General features: G+C 55.0%; 5 protein-coding genes and 1 long non-coding RNA gene across 20 annotated transcripts; 1 reads left to right on the plus strand and 5 right to left on the minus strand.

Moving 5' to 3' along the window:
* Positions 1–2: 2 nt before the first annotated feature.
* Positions 3–666, minus strand: LOC144213273 (uncharacterized). The gene is made up of 2 exons (XR_013329930.1): positions 495–666; positions 3–428 (listed from the first exon to the last, which is right to left on the minus strand). It is a non-coding gene; the product is annotated as an uncharacterized LOC144213273 (long non-coding RNA).
* A 166-nt stretch (positions 667–832) lies between these two features.
* On the minus strand, positions 833–3341 carry tmem179ba (transmembrane protein 179Ba). Of its 2 annotated transcripts, XM_077741632.1 has the most exons (6): positions 3194–3341; positions 2233–2365; positions 1619–1815; positions 1421–1558; positions 1274–1352; positions 833–1208 (listed from the first exon to the last, which is right to left on the minus strand). In XM_077741632.1, exons 2-6 carry the CDS (start codon positions 2341–2343, stop codon positions 1017–1019), a joined length of 717 nt encoding a protein of 238 aa, XP_077597758.1. In that variant the 5' UTR covers positions 2344–2365; positions 3194–3341; the 3' UTR covers positions 833–1016. The 2 variants fall into 2 exon arrangements, with proteins under 2 accessions (XP_077597758.1, XP_077597757.1); XM_077741631.1 differs by lacking the exon at positions 3194–3341 and having other exon boundaries at positions 2233–2752.
* A 154-nt stretch (positions 3342–3495) lies between these two features.
* Positions 3496–4724, minus strand: LOC144213964 (prospero homeobox protein 1-like). Its single transcript, XM_077742689.1, has 5 exons — positions 4623–4724; positions 4404–4511; positions 4220–4332; positions 4032–4137; positions 3496–3977 (listed from the first exon to the last, which is right to left on the minus strand). Exons 1-5 carry the CDS (start codon positions 4722–4724, stop codon positions 3804–3806), a joined length of 603 nt encoding a protein of 200 aa, XP_077598815.1. The 3' UTR covers positions 3496–3803.
* A 150-nt stretch (positions 4725–4874) lies between these two features.
* Positions 4875–6603, minus strand: adisspb (adipose secreted signaling protein b). Of its 10 annotated transcripts, none has more exons than XM_077741642.1 (5): positions 6460–6603; positions 5818–5890; positions 5618–5751; positions 5418–5541; positions 4875–5355 (listed from the first exon to the last, which is right to left on the minus strand). In XM_077741642.1, exons 2-5 carry the CDS (start codon positions 5840–5842, stop codon positions 4976–4978), a joined length of 663 nt encoding a protein of 220 aa, XP_077597768.1. In that variant the 5' UTR covers positions 5843–5890; positions 6460–6603; the 3' UTR covers positions 4875–4975. The 10 variants fall into 10 exon arrangements, with proteins under 10 accessions (XP_077597768.1, XP_077597765.1, XP_077597769.1 ...); XM_077741639.1 differs by having other exon boundaries at positions 5418–5556; positions 6460–6601; XM_077741643.1 differs by having other exon boundaries at positions 4875–5159; positions 5230–5355; positions 5418–5556; positions 5618–5890; positions 6460–6595.
* Positions 6604–6699: 96 nt separating this feature from the next.
* On the minus strand, positions 6700–13242 carry rin1b (Ras and Rab interactor 1b). 5 transcript variants are annotated; one of them, XM_077741630.1, is made up of 12 exons: positions 12965–13242; positions 11080–11223; positions 10893–11007; positions 10737–10809; positions 10577–10668; positions 10374–10388; positions 10004–10309; positions 9424–9940; positions 8797–9108; positions 8598–8729; positions 8370–8539; positions 6700–7722 (listed from the first exon to the last, which is right to left on the minus strand). In XM_077741630.1, the coding sequence occupies exons 2-12, from the start codon at positions 11221–11223 to the stop codon at positions 7406–7408; spliced, it is 2193 nt and encodes a 730-aa protein (XP_077597756.1). In that variant the 5' UTR covers positions 12965–13242; the 3' UTR covers positions 6700–7405. The 5 variants fall into 5 exon arrangements, with proteins under 5 accessions (XP_077597756.1, XP_077597755.1, XP_077597752.1 ...); XM_077741629.1 differs by having other exon boundaries at positions 10374–10507; positions 12965–13237; XM_077741626.1 differs by lacking the exon at positions 12965–13242 and adding an exon at positions 11421–12445 and having other exon boundaries at positions 10374–10507.
* Positions 13243–13597: 355 nt separating this feature from the next.
* ccs (copper chaperone for superoxide dismutase) lies at positions 13598–15165 on the plus strand. The gene is made up of 8 exons (XM_077742144.1): positions 13598–13764; positions 13870–13942; positions 14053–14193; positions 14262–14439; positions 14508–14568; positions 14646–14723; positions 14799–14902; positions 14978–15165. Exons 1-8 carry the CDS (start codon positions 13741–13743, stop codon positions 15108–15110), a joined length of 792 nt encoding a protein of 263 aa, XP_077598270.1. The 5' UTR covers positions 13598–13740; the 3' UTR covers positions 15111–15165.
* The last annotated feature ends 236 nt before the right edge of the window (positions 15166–15401 follow it).

The raw sequence follows: 15401 nt of genomic DNA on the forward strand, positions 1-15401 counted from the left end.
CCCCCAATTCAGACAGTGGTTTATTCAGAGAAACAAAGCCCGCCTCTTTGCCAACAATTTGACGTCGGACATCGAAGAATCACCTTCCCGTGGCAAAAGGTACGACGCAAAGAGTCTCTAATATCTATCTAAATTCCGTGATGGCGCCCAAATCAGAGCTGTTTGCTGAGTTTGCGCGCCTGCCTCTCGCGGGCCTCGAAGGCATGCTTGGTCTCCATCAGCTCGTCCAGCTGGTGGCGTATGCGCGCCATGTGCAATTGCGAGGCCTCGCACTGCTCTCGCAGCGCCGCCGACTCCACGCGTAGCTGCGTGGCGGCCAGGGAGAGCTGCTCGCTGCGTTCGCGGCACTGCGCCTGCATCCTGTTGGCGTCCCTCAGCAGCGATTCCACGCTCAGCGTCACCGACTCAAACTGCTCTTGAGACATGTCCTGCCGGAGGAAGGCACGTCGCCAGGTGAGCCCGACCGTCCCGAGAAACTATCCGGTCGTACTCACCATGGATTCCAAAGTCAGATTGATGACGAGCCGGCTGCCGGTCTTTTCCGACTGGGCGTCGAGAAGCTCCTCCGCCGTCTCCAGAGCGCTTCTGGTTTTTGCGGCTGGCGCGTAGAAGTTCTCGACGGGACGGCGTTCTTTCCCGACTGGAGCGCCGTCTCTTAATCGGCGGGGATTAGACGTTCAAGAGAGCGAAAGGGAAGCCTGTAAGCGTATTAAATCTATTTGCATTGATCTGCTGCCTGGGGGGGACTAACGCCACTTGGGAGTGCTCCGTCAGGAAGAATTCAACCAGGGTTCTTGAAGATGATAGATATATGGAGATAGATTCATTTAGCTGAAGGTAGAGGTGGAATATTTATTCAGGACCATTTCAAGATGACATTAAAACATATACAATACATTCATTGGCCGCCATTGACAGCAACAGACGAACAGGACTAGCTTTGGAAACTCCTGAAATACAAAATGTGCTAAAATGGAAAGACAAGGCCTCGTGGTGTTGAAAAACATGGACGTGCATCACTGAGAGTTTCCGGGACGGTTGAAAAAGGGTTCCGTCTCGGCGGCCGTCACCCCCGGGTCCCCAAAGAGCCCGCCGACCGGTCCTCCCGTGGCGCCCGCTAGGACTTTGGACGCCGAGGGTCGCCGCTTCTGCATGAAGAGCAGCGCGCCGATGAGCAGCCAGAAGAAGAAGTTGACCCATGCAGCCGTCTGAAAAGGGAGAAGGTACGTGGACAAAAGCCCGCCGGCGCCCGTCGACACGTACCGACGCTCACCTCGGCATTCCGCAGGCTGCTGTAGAAGGTGTCTCCTCTGATGGGGCTCAGCCATTTCTTAGTCTGGGCCTCCTCGCAGCTTGACGTGGGAGCGACAACGTACAGGTTCGGACGCTGCTACGTCCACATCCGAGACCGGCCACCTACCTGCTGATGTTGGACGTGCTGCGCAGGACCGAGTCGCAAAGCGAGTCCCGCCCCATTTTCAGGACGCAGCCCGAGATGAGCAGGAAGAAGAGGAAGACGCCGCAATTGACCAGCGCCACGTTGGCCCACGCATGTTCCCTATGGACGCGCAGGTGAATCGACGGCGGCGTAACGGCCCGCCCGCTGGCCCGACCTTACCTGCGAAGGTCCCCTTCCACGCAGGCAGAGTACAACCAGTAAATGGAGAGGGAGAAGCACACCACGGCCACCGTGACGGAAACGGCCGACACAAAGTAGCACAAGGAGGCGGAGCTAGGCGCCTGAATGGCCAGGGCGCCCGTCGAGGCGTTGAAGGTCACCAGTCCGTAGAGCATGCAGGAACCTCCAAAATGTCCCTGGAAGGAAAGGGGTTGACCTTTGACCTTTCATTCTGGACCGCTGCCATCTAGTTAAGCGATGAGTACATTTAGGAAAAATGTCAAGGCTGTTAAAATACAGTTTAAGAAAATGGAAAAGAACTCATGTACATGTAACAGGATGTAAACCCTATCTGATTTTTCTCTGCTGGGGGGTGGTATGGTCCAGCATCATGGGGCACGAGGACCATGCGGTGTGGTGGTCACATGATTACCCTGAACTCATGACTGCTGTTATGAGGGCCAAGCCTGAGAAAATAACACTTTTTTCTTTTTTCCTCCCAAAATAGACATACGCAGAACATGGCAGGAATGCCTTTCTGCACATTTCTCCAAACTTTTTAAAAGGTTATAACGCGGATTTTGAGTGGTTAAACTGCATTGTTGTCAAGTCACCTGGAAGATGGTGAGGGAGGCGGCGGTGATAATCCCGCAGATGAAGCAACTGGCGTACAGCAACAACTCCAGCATCAACAAGCCGGTGAGCTCCATCATCCACATCCACATCCGACGTCGAGATTCTCCTCCGCTGCGGCCGTGAGGGCGGCGTGGGGAAGGTACAAATAATCCGGACAGGCGTTTCAAAGTAAAAGTCAAGGGGAAGTGTTCTCTTCCTCGAGCGCAAATCCAAAATAGAACAATCCTCTCTGCCATTGTAGTTCTGTTTATTTTACTTTATTTTTCTTATTATATTTGCACAATTTTATAACTAACTGTGTTAAGTTGTTTGTAATATAATATTCATTGATTTATTTTGGTTCAATTCATTCAAAGGTAATCCTATTTGTAATATTTCTGTCGTCTGGACTACAGAAATTTGACACGTATATTATTGCAGGGAAACAAAACTAGCTCCGCTCTACTGACGCGTGTTTATGCGACGAACCATGCCATGCGACCTCTGTGACGTCATCTGCAATGCGCCCGATTCCACTGATGATGCGTGTTTATGCAACGAACCATGCCATGCGACCTAGGTGACGTCATATGACAGACTGCAAACTTTTCTTCACGGCGTGCTCATCCATCCTGTTAACCATGAGTTTATTATCCCAACTTTGTTAAATGTTAAATGACACTCCAACGTAGTTGCCGGACGTGCCGATATCTTCTCTAGCGTTTTGGATCTTTAGTATCCCCCCCTTTCTCGTGGCGTTTAATACTACAACATACCTTAAGTAGCGAGTGCGTCTATTTGAGCCATTGATTTTATTTTTCTCATCATTTGGCAGCTTCTCACCACCAGCAACAAATATTATCAGGTGAGTTACTGTCTATCGAATGACTTTAGATGAGAATTAAATGCAAATCAGAGTAGATGCTCGTAAAGATGAGAAAGAAATGATGACTAACGTACCTTTTCTGTTCAATCCAGGCGCCCAGGATGAATGGGAGAAGAGACTCGAATGCTGGGCATCTTGTGAGACAAACTTCTCTCTTTTCTTCCCTCCCCCAGAACAAATGTGTGAAAATGCCAAAAATGTTTCACACCGACTAGTCGACACGCTTAGACAGTGGTCGCCAAACATGGAGATTATCTGCGGTTCACGTATTTGCGATAAAGTGGACAAACAGCAGTGAGAAGCCGATTGAGGAATGCCCATGAATAGGAGGATTTCAAACCATGCGTCCAAATGGCAATTTTCTTCTTGGTCTGAGTTGAAAGTTATGCTGTTTTTTTTTTAATGCACTTCTCGTTTTACACATCCAAATTCCCTTTGATTGAGGCACACAAATACGCTCAGTGCGTATTTGGAGAGCCAAGCGAGGAGTTACAATTCCAACCACAGATATAGCAAACATGCACCTGAAAATACGATACGAATAAAGTCTGCTTTCACATATTTTGACTTGATGTCATTTGGACCACCGTTCACATTAAACTAAAACTATCGTTCATGTTTCCCAGTACATACAAAGATAGAAAAAGGGACGGCTTTTGACAGTAAACAAGCTCTCCATGTCATTCAGCCGACTGGACAGCCGGGTAGTCGGAAGGAATCTGGCACGGCGCTGTCCAGTTTACAGATGATTTTGTATATTCCTTTCTTCCAGCAAGGGTCGCTGTCTCTGCCTGTCCAAATGGCCAAGTGGAACTCCCTCAGGGCCACCTCGGACACCTCGATAAACCTCTCCGGGACCTGAAAAGGCCAAGTTTGAGGACAGAGGCCACAAAGGCGTCGCCCTGAGCTCACCTGGTAGATGTTACTCTTATTGTAGTGCATGTTGAGTATTCGGTAGAGCTCCGTATCCCGACCCAGTCGCAGCTGAGTCTCTCTGCCCAAGCGGGGTGCCCCGTCCCTGTTGGGCAAAAGATTGGTATTGTGGCCTTGCGGTACCCAATAATTCTTACGAAAAGCCATGTTTCGGGGAGCCGACCCACCGGCCGAGAGCCTCCCGGACGGCCTGCCTGGCAAAGCGCTCCATCTGGATGTAGAAGAACTCTCGGAAGTTGCTGAACCATTTGATCATCTGGGAGGTCACGCAGCGGTTGAACTGGACACAAAACAGCGACCGGTGAGTACCACAACAAAAACAAATTCCAGATACTATGAATGTATGCGTACCTTAACGTCGGGGAAGAAGGTCTTGAGCGTGTTGGAGCTGGGATAGCGAGCGTAGAAGAACATGAGTTTGGCTTTCTTCAAGTGGCAGGGAGATAAGCCCTCCTGAGCGTAGACTAGTTAAGGTGCTCACATTTTTTTCATTTCGCTACTATGCAAATGCTAATTTCAATCAGCAAGTAGTGCCCTGTTTACACCATATACTTTGTGGGAAAAGGATATTCCCCCCGCGTTGAGGTAGAGCTCTCCTACGTCCATCAGCGCCGCCCCCCGTACCTCCCTGTCGCGCTCCCTGCCGGCGTGCCGCAAAAGGGAGGGGCACATTTGGTGTTGCAATAACCAGTTAGTGTTTTTCTTTTTTTTTTTAATCACACACACAAACATTAACGAAATTAAAGAGCTCATTTGAATCAAGTTTCAGCAAGTTGATCTACTTTAAAAAGTATACAAAAATATATTCATGACTCATTTAAATTGATGAAACAAAATCAACTTTATTTTAATTTGATTAGATTTAAATGCTATCTACAGTCATATGAGACATAGGGAGACTGACATTACTGCAACAAACAATTTCAGCATTTTATCTTTATTGGAGACGAATACAAAACAGAGTAGTTGTCCATAAGGCACCAGATAATTTGTGGTCGAGTCGGGCTCAGTCGAAGCCTTGCCAGTCGCTCTGCTCCGAGTCGTACTCCAGCTCCACCCCGATGCAGCGGACGCCCTCCAGCAGCATGGGGGTGCCGTGACCGCGCTCTGCCGGAACAAACGGCGTGAGCCTGGCGCCGGCCGCCAGTCCCGAGGCCGACCGAACGCCCCGTCCCACCCATGACTCGAGCGTGAACTTTGACCGTGACGCCCGCGTCGCGCTCCGGCCGGCTCAGCAATCGCAGGCGCTCGCACAGCACGCCGGCCTCTTGCGCCAGGTACTCGCAGGTCAGCCTCAGACCTCCTGTCGGCGACAAGGCGGGCCTCGGAAAGGGGCTCCGAGAAGAGAGCGCCGACGAGCGTCACCTTCGGGGGCGGGGGAGATGTCCACCACGCGCAGGTGGGGGCTGGAGACCGGCGCCAGGCACACGTTCTCGCCCAGGGACGGCAGCTCGGGGAGGGTGAAGGCCATTTCGTAGCGGTGCTGGAGCTTCAGGAAGCCCACCTGCACGCACACGCTGGCTTTTTAAAAGGCCCCGACCGACGCGGGGAAGCCAGATCCCCACCTTGACCAGGAAGCTGCCGTCGTCCTCCGCCGCCACCGTGATGACGGAATCGTGGAGCTTGTCGTCAAAGTGCACCCTCGACGAGGCCCGCTCCCGCGACGGCTCTCCGGAGAAAGCCACCCCTCGCGACGAGGCTGCGGAAGGCGACCGCGTCGTCGGCGTCGTTGACGGAGGATGGCCACCCACGGGTGGGCGCTCACCTTTCTTCTTATGGGTGTCGGCCATGATCCCGGTGGCGCTTTATCGCAGGCCGCTCGCCTCCATGGTGGAAGTCTAGGGACACAAAAAGCAAAACGAGAGCAAAAAAAACGTGAGAAAATGGAAAAGCAGTGGTTGCAGAGTCAATCTCTGGATGCAAGTGGGCCAAAACAAGTCTGTAAGAGGATTACAGGGTCACATCAGTGCCATCATCGTCATCATCATCATCATCACCGCTCTCATTGGATCGCCATTTCATATGACCCACTTTCCATGCACTGCCTTCCGGAAAACTTCTCTGGTTGCTTGTTGCTAGTTTGAGGATGCTGTTGGTGGCCCGATTCCACAATTTTTGGTCATAAAAAGAATACATTTGTGGCTTTTCGTGCAAGCCAGACATCGCAGATGAAGCGCCATCATTCACCATGAAAAGGCCATTCCTCCAGCCCATCCCTCCATCCCATCCGGATGCCTATCGTCATCAATAGCAGCCAATTTCACCTGCCATTTTTACATAAACAAGGAAGCTAACACGAGGCAAACAACGACCTGGTGACAGTCTAGTGCGTAATAGAAGACACAGCAGAGTCCCCAACAACTGCGCACTCAAATTGGAAAAGCAAAATGGGAGAAATCTAACATACCACAGTGTAAATACGGAAAAGAACGCCGTCCTCCGTCCTTTCATTACCCGATTGCGACCGGCTACCGGATTGGAACTCGTGCTACTGCGCATGAGCAAAGACTACGTCATCCTACCAAGCGACGCTGACAGGTATAACATCCATATCCGCCTTCAAAGAAAGTGAGGTCATAATTGCGCGCAGCAGGCGATCTCAATCATATTCTATCAAAATATTTCATGCACGAAAGCCTAATATACATTCATATTTACAAATATGTATATTTCTTTTATTTTTTTGTATGGAAAAAGTATTGAACTCGTAACATCATTAACCCTCACCTGACGTCGTAGCTTGCGAGACAGCGCCGTCCTCTGGCTGTTTATATCATCGACCAAAATAAACCTCCATTGGTCTCAGCTAGACTGCCAGATACATAATATACCGTTTTTGTTGAATAACAATTTGTTTCAATGTCAAATGACGGAAAAGAGTGCATGATCAGGCTTAAAATATAGGTCAACCATTATTAGTTTGAGTCAACTTATTAAATATACGCAATTAGAAGAAATAACCTAGCCTAACGACACCATTTTTTTTTATTGTCAGTGTCATTGCAAGGTAGCTGGTACGATTACAGAGAAAAGGAATAGCAAGAACCACATGCACACCACATTCGCAGAGCATTTGAGTCAAAAAACTTTCAAAAAAACCAAAACCAAAACATGCATTTATGTTCAAACACATCATTGTCGTCACTGGCTGGTAAAGCTTGCACAAATCACAGAAGGAGAGAAACAACCAAAAGGACATCCAATAGGTGCTCCTCTGTCCACGGCCTCCGTCAAACTTTGGCACAGATATTTTTTGGGTCGGAACCGGAACCCTCCTCCTCCTCCTGGCGGTCCGTCGGATGCCTATAGTTCTGAGACCCCCCTAGACCGCCCACCCCCACTTCACTCACTCTTCACACACCGACTCGCTGAGGTCCACGGCGCCACCTCTGGTGAGCCGGCGCATCTTGCTGAAGTCGTGGTCGGTCCTCAGGTAGGAGAGGGAGGGCCCTCCCTCGCTGTGGCCCGCCAGGTCCCGGGGCTGGGCCTGCGGCGGCAGGGCGCGCATCTCCCCGCCGCTGCGCCAGTACAGCGCGTAGCGCTGCGGCTCGGAAACGCCAAAGGTGGCGGCGCACAGCTGGGCCAGCGCCTGGCCGCTCTCTCCCGCCCGCCACTGCAGGGTGCGCACGGCGCTGCGCTCCCCGTCCTGGAACAGGATCCGGACGCACCTCTGGAAAGAGCGCAGGCAAAGGACGGCGTTCAAGAAGCGCCGGGGGGAGGAGGGCGTACGGACCGGGGTCAAAGCCAGCGCATCATTTTTGGGGCCAACTCCCCATTGGCCAACGGTCCAAAAGAAGGGCCCCACACCCACGGCAAAAGTGGCCACGCAAATATGAACGGGTCCGACTTACGGAGTCAGCCGGCTCCTGGCCGCCGTCGGCGGCGGCGGCGTGCATTTTGTTTGCCTGCTCGGTCGGAAGAGTGGAGATGCGGCTGGATGAATTTCATGTCATCTGAGCGCCCACTTCCTCATGGCACTCGCCCTCGCGGACGGCCCGCCTGCGTCGGAGTAGAATCTGGCCGCCGGCTCGCTTGGACGGCCTATTTGAAGGCTTCCGAGGAATCACGTGACCGCCAGCTTGGCAATGCTTTTCTCTCTCTCTCTATCTCTCTCTCTCTCTTTCTCTCTTTCTCTCTTTCTCTGCAATCGCTCGGACCAATCCCAGGTGAAAGCGTGTGCTGGTGGCCCACATTTGAGGATTATCTACCTTTCATAAGGGTAATCCCAAACCCCCCCTCCCCGCCAATGACGTTGTGCAGGGGCACCACTGGGGCTTTCTTAGGACTTTTGACCCCGGCCCCAAGGGCCCGCCCTACCTGACTGCGTAGGTCCTCCATCTGCCGGTGAGCCTCGCGACTGCGCCCACGGCGCCACTGCTTCAGGGCTTCCAGGGCCTCGGGGGTCAGGCCGCCCGGCGCGGGTCGGCCCGGCTCCAGGCTCTGGATCAGGTGCAGGCTGGCGAAGGCGCCGGTCAAGTAGGATCCGCCTGGAAAGCCAGAGTCCATACGCATGGGGACCCCCGGGGCGTCGGAGGGAGGGCTCACCTTCGCCGCTGAGCCAAGATGGCTCCAGTAGCTCCATCATGTATTCCACCTCCGCCAGGACGTGAGGCCGCTTGGCCTCCACCAGGACGTAGGAGAGCGCCGGCAGGAATCGGTCCCAGCTCACCGGCTTCCCTGGCGAGGAGCAAAAGGTCGGCCGGGCGCGGCGCCTAGCAGGGCGGGGAGACGGCGGCGCTCCCACCTTGGACGCCTCCCCAGGCCTTTTGCACGCACTTGCAGACCTGCAGCAGCAACAAGACCTTGTCCACGGGCGAGTGTGCGCGCCGCATCAGCGCCAACTTCTTCTTGACCCGCTCCACCTGCCCGCCGTCGGGGAGGTCGGCGGGGCGCAGGCCCAGGAGCCGGGCCGCGCCCTCGTCTTTGGCGCGCAGGAGGTTCTCCCGGAAGCGACTGCTGAAGGGGTCCCGCTGGTGCAGCGCCGCCAGGGCTTGGTCCAGGGGGGCTTTGAGGGGGCGCAGCACGCAGGAAAACATGGCCCGCTCCAGGGCCAGATCTGCCAGAGTAGCCTTGTCATTCTCCAATAGCTGACGTGCAAGCAAGTCAAGCGGCCCCCGGCGAGGAGCCCCCCGCATACCCACCTCCCACCCCCTTGAATCGTGCGCTCTTCATGCGTGCGTGGGCCCGTGAGATCTTTTTATGATAAACGAGAGCCAGAGAAAAAAAATGCAAATGGCTCCCACCGACGCAAAGGCAAATAAATGGGAGAGTGGCCCCACCATGCCCCCCCACCCCACCACCGCTGCCAGGAAACGCACGGCGGCTGGCGCTACGAGCCAACGGAAAGCTGCCCCCCCCCCTCGCTCTTCACCTTTCTCGTTTTCCGGCACCAGCGTCTCCACGGGAGGCTCCAGCTCGCCGCTTTCCAGGAGGCAGCGCTTGGCCCGGGATAGAAAGTGGCGCAGGCCCCGCAGCAGCTGCACCGAGGTGGTGGCGGTGGCGGCGGCGGCGGCGGCGGCCGGCGATCGGAGCTGCTCCCTCTGGGCCAGGAGGAAATCCTGCACCAGGGCCCCGAAGACGGAGCGCCTGTCCCGAGACAGCTCCTCCACCAGTCTGACCAGCCGCTTGTCCGGAGCGAAGAAACACACAAAGGCCTCGCTCACGCGCCGGAGGCCGCCACGGCCTCGCGAGCGGAGCAGAGGCGGCCGTCGCCGACCCTCGCCTCCACCGTCGCTGCCGCCATCCGAATCGCCGTCCTCGTCCAGGCTGCTGAAGGAGCTGCCGCTGTCCAGCTCGGCCAGACACGGGGCCGGCTGGCGCTCCGGGGCCAGGAGCGCCACTTGGATGGCGACCGGCGGCGACCCCCGTCCGTCGGGGGGCCTCTCCGCCTTCAAAATGGGACACGCGCTTTCATTTCTGCGTACGGAGTCAGGAGGGAAAGGCCTAAGCACCTGAGGCGGCTGCGGGGAGGCCGCGGCGCCCTCCTCCCGGGTCGGCGACCGGGCCCAGGCGTCCTCCTCCTCGGACCCGGCGGACGGCGGCGACACGGCGGCCGTCCTCCTCAGGACCCCCGCCCCGGCGTGAACCCTCCTCTGGGAATGGGAGTCGCGCGAGCTCTCGTCCACGGAGGGCGGCGGCGAGTAGGAGGCCACCCCCTCCATGGACAGGTTCATGGAGGATTCGGAGAGGCGGAGCCGCACGCTGCGCTTGAAGCGATGTCGCTTGTTGGAGGCACTGCGGTTCTGGGCTTCCCCCGGCTGCCGGCACAAGAGCGCTGACCACGGCCCCGCCCCCTTTCACACGGGCCCGAAGGGCACCCACCTCGCGGACTTCCAGCTGCAGGAAGAGCGGGTTGATGAAGCACAGCTTCCCCGGCGCTCCACGCCCGTCCCGGCCGCCGGAGCAGGCCGGAGGTCCGTTCTGCAGTTCCGAGGCGCCGGGCCAGTTCCAGAAGTCTGCGCGGAGCAGACGCCGGACGCAAAGTGGGCGTTGCGACCCCGAGCCAACGTGTCCGGCGTCCGCACCTCGGCCCATGTGGGAGATGGCTTCCAGCCGCTTGTGCGTCCCGGCCTCGGCGATGGCGTCGGGCAGCTGCAGGGGGAAAGGCAGGACGTCCCTGCGGACCCCGAGCGCAAAGAGCTCCGGCAAACTCTCGGGTGGCAGAGTCCGCCGGGAGAGGCCCACCTGCTGACGCAGTAGAAGGCCACCAGGCGGCACAAGTCCGGGAAGCCCAGCGCCGAGCTCTCCAAGGCGAATGCTGGAGGGAGCGGAGGGAGGTTGAGGGCGCGGCCCACGGCCACTGGGGGGCCGCGACCCCTCGAGCGGCGAGCTGTTCCTCACTGTAGTCTTCCTCGCGGATGAAGCGGTCCTGGACGGAGGAGGCGTCCCGCTCGGCGCTCACCCTGACGCTCAGCACCTTCCTCTGGCTGGAGCTGCACTTGCGCACCAGGAATGTCTGAAAGCACCACAGCGAGACCACGGTGGAGGCTAGGCGGATCCCCCCGGCCCCGCCGACCGGACGGCTCACCCCGACGGGCTCGCGGAGCAGTATGTAGAGGGCGGAGTCCTGTTCCAGCGCCAGCTGAAGCCACACGGAGTGCGTCAAAAGCAGACGGTCCAAGACGCTGAAGGCCTTCTGGGGTCCCGGCGGAGTGGCGCCCGCCCCCTGCATCTGAAACACGGTATACACAGACAAGCTTGCTCTCTCTCTCTATTTGTGTACACAAGGGAATTTTTGATGGTCTTGCCCACGTCTCGGGCTCACTTGTCTCGGAAAATGATGTTTTACAGTCGAACGGGGGAACCCGAGCCGACACATCGCCTAGAGGCTCTGAGAGAAGTCCCCCATCAGGACCACGCCACCCTCACCAGCGGGAGTCCCCGAGAAGAACGGTGCAGAGTGGGAAAGAAGAACCGGGGCGATCTGGAGAAGGAGAGTGTGAAAAGTGGACTCGGCGTGCTGCTGGATGTCACTGTGTGTGGGTCGCCGGCGAGCGCTTGCCAGAGGAGCAGCAGATGGTTGCCATGGGAACCCTGGCCCACACATTCTAGCAGGCATTCCCACTCAGCGAAACACCTTTTCCCCGATGGCCCAGGCTGGGCGCACCGACGCCAACCGACGCCGACCGACGCCAACCGACGCCAACCGACGCCAACCGACGCCAACCGACGCAAAGCCACGCTTCATTCTCGCAAAAATGCATCTGGGGGACTCCTGGTTGGCACCACGTGTTGCACTGGGCCAAGCTTCCAGGGTTGCTTTCCGTTCATGTGCACATCAACGCTCACCCCCAAACACCTGTTACGTAACTCCTCCCCCTCCGGCACAAAATAAGGGTTGATTTTTTGCCGTCCTGGACGGTTGTTTTCATGGTGCGCTCCCTCCCTCCCGCTCCTCCACAGCACAGTCGCTAGGACGCGCGTGAGCGCGAGGCGTTCAGGGAGCACGACCCCGCAGCATTTCCTGATGGAAAACCAACGCAAGTGCACCCACACAAAGACGAGTAGTGGGTAGGATTCTGGTGATCGTACTTTTGCAGCCATCTCTACGTTTCTTCTCAGTTTTGATTCCCACTTTGCCGACGGGAAAAGGACGCCATTTCTACTCCCGACGACCCGCCGAGACTCAAAAATGTACATTTGTCCTGTAAGCGTAAAAAACAAGTGTTACATTAAAACGTCTTATGAGAATCCTTTCCATTGTCATTTTTCTTTTCGAACAAAGTGAGTTGAGAGGCACCGACGCCCTCCGGTGGTTCCTCCTGGTATGACTTAAAAAAGAATAACCGAGAGGCAAAAAATGGATGAATTAAAAATAGATTAAATCTCAAATTTGTGCTCACAAATCACACCTGCCCTTCCAAAAGCCTGTTGGCAAAAAAAAACCCCAAAAACAGTTTGCCGACCGCCCGCGACGCATCTGTGTGGCCAAGATGGCGGCTAAGTTTAGCCCGATGACTAATGGGACGGCGAGAAGTGTCCGGGAGGGGTTGGCAGTAACTGACGATGTTGGACGCCAATGAACGTTCGACTGGGAGGGTGGGCCAGTGACGCTTAACGGCGAATTGGGACGAATTGGCCTTCAACTTGGGACCGGCCTCAAAGTTGGGCGCCAACCACGGCAGAGCAAAGTGAAAGCAAAGTCTAATTGATTCTACGACTCCAACATTGTTAGTTGACAGGCAGCAAGAGGCGAGGAAGGCGCCAAACATCCACTCCCACGCCCACGGAATGCTGCTTAGTTTTCACGCTGGCCCATTATGTAACGTAACGCCCACTTGGGGGTGTTTTCACCCATGCCACCTCTTTATTATTATTATTCTTTTTCATTTTTTGTTTTCGATTCAATTGTAAAAGCTCTTTCTGTCACTTCCTCCAAGAGTTGACCATACGGAGGAATTCGGGCGACTTACCTTTAAGCTGCGACAGGCTCCTCCCCCTTGGCCAAACCTGACCTGAACGTCCAGGTGCGGCGACGCCGCCTGTGGCCGCCTGTGGTCAGTGATGGAGCTTCGGCGAGAAGTAGCAGGAGGAGACCAATGAGCGCATCTCTGTGGCAGGTTCTCTGCAGCTTGCGTGCGCAAGCGCAACTTCCAGCAAGTGGCCGGCACGCAGGAAAAGCCCCCGAAAAAAAGATATCTCAGGCGTGGCCATGGGAACGCTTCGGCACGTCATTCTGCCTGCTGCGCGTCAGCGGGCTCTATTTGGAGCACTTTGACGGCGAGAGACGTCCAATGTGATGAAGTAACAGTCTGGCCATTCACACCAGTCACGTTCATTTGAATACTTGTATAAAACGGTACCCTTAAGAGTTGCATCTCATTTCATATTGTCAATTCAACACTACTCTTTACAAAGTCAAGTTTTCTATACACGACAGGTCACAAAAAACCCATTGCATTTCTTGGACAAAAAAAAACCCCAGATAAAACAGGAACAACTAGATCAATTGACGTCTGAACGAAACAAACCCAACTAAAACTGTTCATTTTCGCCACTGTATTCGACACGCAGTAACGTATTGTGAACAACAGGCGGCAACACCGACCGCTTGACGAAGCAGCAAATGCCCCTGCCAATATGGCGGCGCAACGACTTCCGTTTATGAAACGAAACGAATCGAGATAAGTTTCTTTTTCGCCATGTTCCTGTCAAATGTCACGTCTTGAGCGGCCAACGCGAAGACGCCATGGAGACGGAAAAGCTTGCCAAGGTTCGTCAAGATAGCTTTTTATTGTCAACAAGGGTTGAAATGTCTCGTTTTGTCTACTAGCCACTTAGCTAGTTTGGTGTGCTTGACCCAAGTTTGTGTCTTCAGCTGGAGTTTGCGGTACAAATGACATGTGAGGCTTGTGGAGATCAAGTCAAAGGTGCTCTTGAGGGAAAAACAGGTTGGGAACAGTTTTCTTCTTCTTGGTTTTTGTTTTTATATCAAAATGGTGGCCAACCTGGTCTGAAGTGACAACACTAGAGCAGATGACTTATTCCGATATTTCCTCAGGCGTGCACTCCGTTAACGTGGATGTCGGCGAAGGACGCGTCCTGGTCGAGACCAGTCTGAGCAGCGGCGAGGTGCAGGACCTGATCGAGAGCACCCACCGCCTGGCCGTGCTGAAAGGGATGGGGAGCTCGGGGGAACAAGGTGACCTATCATCGCAAGCCATCCGTGGCGCTAGACCGTGCTCATTTACGCCGCCTCGGGCGCCGCAGATCTTGGCGCGGCCGTGGCCATGCTGTCCGGAAAAGAGCGGCGGGTCCAAGGCGTGGTGCGCTTCATGCAGCTGTCCCCCGAACGTTGCCTGATCGATGGCACCGTGGACGGCTTGGAACCCGGAGCCCACGGCCTCCACGTGCACGCGCTTGGTGACCTGACGGACGACTGCCTCAGGTAATCTCGCTCACTAGGATTTATATCTCTACTCACACTGGATTCATTCCGCCATGATCTGTGCGCAGCTGTGGTGAGCACTTCAACCCATTCCAAAAACATCACGGGGGTCCACAAGATACCGAGCGGGTAGGTTCCGGCCGGGTACCGCCATTTGCTGCCGTCGGTCATGTGCTGCAATGAGTGGGTCTGTCTTCTCTCCGCAGCACGTTGGCGATCTGGGAAATATTCTAGCCGGTCCTGATGGGAGAGCATCCTTCCGCCTGGAGGACACACAGCTCAAAGTACCACTCGCGCAAGCTAGCACACGTGTGCACGTGCACTGTCGGAGTGGCCCCGCCAATGTGTGGATGACGTAGGTCTGGGACGTGATCGGACGATCTCTCGTGGTGGACGCCGAGCCGGACGATCTGGGTCGGGGTGGCCAACCGCTCTCCAGATTGACGGGAAACTCGGGTGCCCGGTAAGTGAGGCGCCAGGACGGGGTCCTACCTCACACTCAGGCTCCGCCCTCTGTTTTGTTTTGTTTCCACCGCAGGCTAGCATGTGGGATCATCGCCAGGTCTGCGGGGCTTTTCCAGAATCCCAAGCAAGTGTGCGCCTGCGACGGTCTCACACTTTGGGAAGAGCGAGACCGGCCCATCGCCGGGAAGGGGCGAAGCAACCTCTGATGAAAGCCATAAAAATGTTGTCAATGTCTTATTAAAGTTTGTTTTTTAAACTCAATGTAAATCATCCCATTCTTTGTTCCACCACGCCACATTGCATTGCTAACAAATAGACAACCTTCACATAGTATGCTCTTTATTTGTGATTTAGTATGTGGTAATAGGAAGATAGTAATAGTAGTGACAGGTGATGTGTAATGAGTAAGACAGAACGTCTACGTACATTGACAGTGATGGAAGTGAAACACTATATTTTTGATAATAATAGTGAAATAAATACTAAACAAGCGGCTG

This window comes from Stigmatopora nigra, chromosome 20 (assembly GCF_051989575.1).
Source record: "Stigmatopora nigra isolate UIUO_SnigA chromosome 20, RoL_Snig_1.1, whole genome shotgun sequence".
Classification (NCBI taxonomy): domain Eukaryota; kingdom Metazoa; phylum Chordata; class Actinopteri; order Syngnathiformes; family Syngnathidae; genus Stigmatopora; species Stigmatopora nigra.